A 5,598-nucleotide genomic window follows, 5' to 3' on the forward strand; every position below is an offset into this window, starting at 1 on the left:
CCTTTATACGATCATTTTACAACATCCGAATTTTAATACTGACAAAAGATATCTATTTCATTTAGTTGGGCTTAAAGGTTATCTAGTAAGATGTCGTTTGAGATAAGATCGCCTATTTTACCTTAAACAATATTTAACATAGCAGTTGCTATTGTAGATTATATTCATATAAGTTCCTGCGTGCTACGAGTACCTGTAGCATACGTAGCACAACTACGCATATTATTATCCAAGCAAATTTTAACTCGAATCTGATTTCAACTCGTATGTCTGATATCGGATTTCAATAGTACAAATACAGCAATACAAGTTATATGCGTCATATTTTTCTTTCCTAGGTAGTTCGTAAATTTATATTTTTTTATTTACTATTAGAGGCTGCTATAATAAATGTTGATTCACTCTAAATAATTACACAGTCTACGAACTCACTAACTTCAATCTAGTAATTCTATCTTTTCATAGCTCTTTACGCCAATCTGCGACCCAAAATTTAGTGATCTGTACTTCAGCATCAAGATACTACATTAAACATGTGCCGTATTGTGTTAACAGTTTTTCTGATAGTTGGCTTAAGTTACGTGGAAGCTTCGGGAAACGGCACAAAATGTAACGGTTTTAACGCGAACTTTGATCTTCAGAAAATAATAGGAACGTGGTATGTGGTCGCAATTGTACCTGAAGCCATGTTTCCTGACAAGCAGAAGGTGCCCTGCTATGAAGTGGAGTTCAGTGAGATTGAAGAGGTGAGTGGGAACTACTTTGTACCCTGACTCTTGCTGTCACAGCAATGTAAAAAAATCAAGCTTTAAAAAATACTTTGAAATAAGAAGTTTTGAAATAAGACCCAAGTCGTTCGTTTTACCGCACAAGTCTATGCAACAATAACTTAAGTTTTAAATTAAAGTTGCTTTGTACTTTAGTCATAGTCATTTATTTATAATATTTTAAATATTACATGTCAATATATTTATATTAGGTTCCGTTGTTATATAATAATCAAATGAATTAAATAATCAGCTTAATTAAGATATCCGGATAGGTACAATTACAGTGTCAGTTATTCAATTAAATTAGATACATTACATTATTATTAATAAATTACATTTACAAATTATTCGGTAGGTCAAAAAAAAGGTATATTATAAATAAGTACACACAATTTTTTTTAGAGCCCCAATCCATTACAGATAATGTAAGTTGGGTCTAAAGTTTTTACCCTGTGTGAATGACATTCTCTTAAACACGTTTTTTTTTTCAGTCCGGTCTCCGATGGCTCATGAACGCGACCCACATAGCACCACACCCAAAAGATCTATTCGACAAGAAAGGAATCTACATAAGACAACGCTATCACTCGGAGCACTCATTCGACGTCTGGTCTAAATCTCTGGAGGGGGCTAATGGGTGCTTCCAGCAAGTTATGTCTTTAAACACCGACCTGAGCGATATAAGTAAGTCTTTCATTATGAGAATTTTGATAGCATCATCTAAAATGTGTATTACTTAGTTTAAAAAACAACTGCATCTACCGTAAAATGGGGTGAGTAGGGGCAAAACTGACATTCAAACCTCGATAACATTTTATTTTTACATATGCAAACTGAATGGTGTATATAATAAGTGTTCCGGAGGTTTGTATTTTAGTTTATATTTTATTTTGGGTAGTTCCATTTCATAACTTTGAAGATAAACAGGAAATCCCACCTCATCCCGTAGTCCCTCGTAATTGGGGTGAGATGGGGTTTCATACAAAGGTGATTTTGGATGATTGTTGGATCGTTTTTTTTTATTATGAGTATTACTATAGCTCCATTTTAAATTGGAATACCTACATTATTTTTGTAGCAGTAGCCTTAAAATCCCATCTCACCCCCCTTTCATCCCTTCTCTCCCCATTCATAACCCAACTCTCCCCGCGAACCCTACTCACCCCATTTTACGGTACTCAAACTTTCTTGAAATAGCATTATATATACGGATTCTATTTAACCGGGAATTGTAAAATGTATCTTAAATATTTAAGGACCACAACAGACTTGTGTTTCATGAGTATGATATTCAGTTTTTTTTTTTCAATTGGAAGACTAGAGCTTGTTCCTTTAGTTGCTATTGTTGCTTCAGCTGACCGACCATCCGAATTTGCGATTCCGCCTCGCCATCGTCCCGGTGATTGGCCTCCGAAACGCTTGAACGCTCCCGTTTCAGTGAGCGTCAGTAAGTATTTTTTGTCATTTTGTCATCATCATTACCATTACCATCAGCCTATGCCGCAACTAAATCTTCTAAAAGGCTTGTTAAAGCGAGTAGTAGTCTGTAATATTTGAACGTACTACAAGTAAAAATACAAAAATGGGTTGCACTCCGGGGGTGCCGGCAAAAGTGAAAACTCAATGACGGGTGCAAAATGTCTGTATAATTGAGGTTAACGCCATCTAGCGTTATTTCGTCGCATTACTTGAAACCCCTAAGCACATCACTGTTAGTACTCGAGTTATTATTAATACCAGTTAGAGCGAAACTCACTAGATGGCATTTAAATCAATAAAGAAAAACTCAATGACATTGTTCGATAAGGTCACGTGTCCGTCTTAACATTTTTTCCCCACCTCAAAAAGTGCACAGCGCCGCTAATAAAGGTTTTCACTTCAAAAAATTCGAAAGTCTGAGCTAAGTTTTCATGCCAAGTGCTAAGTCAAGTGATTATTGCGCTCTTATTTGCTTAATATGACTTATTGTAATTTTAGTTTCTTAACTTGGCAGTTACTGCATTCATATTATGAATGCAGTAACTGCCAAGTAAAGAAACTAAAATTACAATAAGTCATTCATATTATGAATGCAGTAACTGCCAAGTTAAGAAACTAAAATTACAATAAGTCATTTTAAGCAAACAGGTACTTAATATTTTCGTGTGATGTGCCAAGAGTATATATTTAACCATATACACATTTTGTAGAGCACGCCCTGTCACATGATGCGAGGATGCAGCTCCACATGATCGAGACCGGTAAAGAGAGCGGCCCCTTCCTGCTCCAGATCCTGTGGGGAAACCACATTACGGGGGTCATATATCAAAAGAGCCCAGTATGTATCATTTTATCTTTAAACGTTGGAATATGTAGTTGCATGAAAGTGTAATAATTTACCTACCATACGATGTACAATTTTAAATAGTTGATACAGAAATTGATTCGACATCAGAGTAAAATATTAAGTTTGAAGTCAGTTTAAAACATCGACTTTATTACCTAAACTTTATTAAATAAATAAATCACCTATACCTATTTTCCAGATTATTACACAAGAGAAGTTGAAACCTGTATCTGAAGTGATGGTGAAACTTCGCGGACCTCAAAGAACACCGAAACTTTGCGACAAAAGATTGAAAGATTAATTTAAAATCATTATCTTTTATATATAGCCTGGAATATAACTGGTAAATTTTGCTAAACTTGAATCTAAATAGAAATTTACCTGTATTTATATTTAATTTTATAATATAAATAATCTTGTAATACTTAAGTATATTATTTGGTGCATTTTATTTTTATAAGGTAAAATGTGCATCGATTTAAAAAGTAATGCATCTTCTTTGGACGCTTGTATATAGCCTGAGCTCAGCTGTGTCCAGTTAGTAACAAATTGTGTCTTCTCACGCCACCATACCACGATACATTATTATGTGGAAAACCGATAAAGCAAAAAGTAGCTGGTCGGTTTACAAAGATTAGAAAATATCACCAGAAAGGATCAAATACAAAGAATTGCATTGTATATCTAGAAAATGCCCCATTTTGATAAATCATTTTTAGTTAGACTGAAATTCGCTTTCGAATAGAAGTTAGCTCTTCTCGTTTATGAAAACTGGATATGACTAAAGAAATAATAATAGATGATGAAAATTGATCACTAAAGAAATGGTTAAGTTATCTGGTTTTAACCCAGGCATTTAGAAAAACAATTACCTACTAGACATAACGAGTTGTTACCTAGCCGTTTAGAAAAATAGATTTTAGTTCGGGGAATTTTTACTATAATTTTTAATAGGTAGGTACGCTTATTTATAACTATGTATTAAGAGTCACAAGAACCCGCCACCAAAAACTGCACCAGCCCTAGTAGCACGGTCGCATTTTTATCATTTGTCACCATGCCTGTCACGTTCTAACAAGTATATATGTAAGTACGAAAGTGATGGGCATAGTGATAGTCGATAAAAATGGAACCGTGCTGAGCCCGCAGACTTCAATATTGAAATTGTATGGCGACGAGTAGGTTTTAGTGACTCTTAACTGAGTCACTCTACATACAATCAAGAACAATTAAAATGAGCTATATAAAATGAGCCATGTTTATGAAACTTGAGATAACGGAACTTTATAAATGTACTTGGTCGGCTTTTTGGCAAGTACTGTCAATTTTGTGTTTGAACAAAATGCACTGTTTTATTCCGTTAATCTTAGGACAGAATGGTATCGTGATATAATCTTATTAACTACTTTCCTTATGGCTACGTTTTAAAAGTTATTGTTGTCCACTGCAGTCACGCTAAGCATTGACTTTTAGTATAACATTTTCAAACGGATCGGAAATGTTTTATCAACTGATTAGGTTAATTTTGACAAATTGACATAGTAAGATACGAAACGATAGCAGCGAATAGCTTAAAATGAACTTGCATAATCAAGCTAAAGGTTCCAATATTTCTTGAAAAATTGGTGTCAAAAACAAAAATGTCAGTAATTAATCTTACCCTTTCACGAGTTGTTGGCTCCGGAATATTACGTTATCCTTCTGGGATGGCTCATTAACCGCGAATATTCATAAAGTAGGGGAAACTGGGGAGGGTTGATCACCCCTTTTGTTTTTAGCATACATTTTCTTAACTATTTGTAGTATTGAAAAACTTTATAGACCATACGATTCAGAATTTATCTCTTCATTAATAGTTTGAATTAGAACAGATTTGTGCAATAAATTAGACCATTATTTAATGAAAACCCATACTGTTGACTTTTACCATGTGTCCCCTATGTAAGGGAGACTTGTTTACCCCTGGTCGGGAGCCTTGATCCTAGGGGGATCAAGTGACCCTGGTTCTTGGGACACATGGTAAACAGATTTTTACCATGTCTCCCCATACCAGATTCTCATTGATTATATAACTCGGATCGCTATTAGCAATGCATCTATAATTTGTAAAATACACAGCAAACATATACATATTGCATCTTCCATGCTTTGAAGTTGTATTTCCGGTAATCAGATGTCTAAGCCGAAGGGATCAAGTCTTCCAGATTTGGGGACACTTGGTAAAAAGATTTTAAGCGGCAATGTCATAATTTCGAGGGTAGTATCTACATTAATTTATTCACTTTATCTACAGAAAATTAATATATGAAGATATCAAACACATATTAATCCATAATCTTGTACTTTTAAAAAACAATGTAATTGTATTATCCATAAAACAACATAAAATAGGGAATCAATTTTTGAACAAAAAAAAAAGTTAATAAAAAAACAAAAATCTAAGTTATTAACATAAAATTCTTTGTAACAAGCTAAATTTTATAAAGTTATTATGAAGGTATT

The 5,598-nt window shown here is 34.0% G+C and overlaps 1 protein-coding gene across 2 annotated transcripts; it reads left to right on the plus strand.

Moving 5' to 3' along the window:
• Positions 1-496: 496 nt before the first annotated feature.
• On the plus strand, positions 497-3,407 carry LOC134653193 (uncharacterized). 2 transcript variants are annotated; one of them, XM_063508530.1, is made up of 5 exons: positions 497-746; positions 1,262-1,454; positions 2,107-2,217; positions 2,960-3,087; positions 3,296-3,407. In XM_063508530.1, exons 1-5 carry the CDS (start codon positions 534-536, stop codon positions 3,395-3,397), a joined length of 747 nt encoding a protein of 248 aa, XP_063364600.1. In that variant the 5' UTR covers positions 497-533; the 3' UTR covers positions 3,398-3,407. The 2 variants fall into 2 exon arrangements, with proteins under 2 accessions (XP_063364600.1, XP_063364602.1); XM_063508532.1 differs by having other exon boundaries at positions 498-746; positions 2,125-2,217; positions 3,296-3,401.
• The last annotated feature ends 2,191 nt before the right edge of the window (positions 3,408-5,598 follow it).

This window comes from Cydia amplana, chromosome 1, assembly GCF_948474715.1.
Source record: "Cydia amplana chromosome 1, ilCydAmpl1.1, whole genome shotgun sequence".
NCBI classification, from domain to species: Eukaryota; Metazoa; Arthropoda; class Insecta; order Lepidoptera; family Tortricidae; genus Cydia; species Cydia amplana.

Excerpts from the sequence above, each read along its gene's own strand:
- LOC134653193 (XM_063508530.1), top strand. The coding sequence starts at position 534 with ATGTGCCGTATTGTGTTAACAGTTTTTCTGATAGTTGGCTTAAGTTAC. Across the intron at positions 1,455-2,106 it reads CACCGACCTGAGCGATATAA|TTGCTATTGTTGCTTCAGCT; the intron begins GTAAGTCTTTCA and ends TTGTTCCTTTAG. Across the intron at positions 2,218-2,959 it reads TCCCGTTTCAGTGAGCGTCA|AGCACGCCCTGTCACATGAT; the intron begins GTAAGTATTTTT and ends CACATTTTGTAG.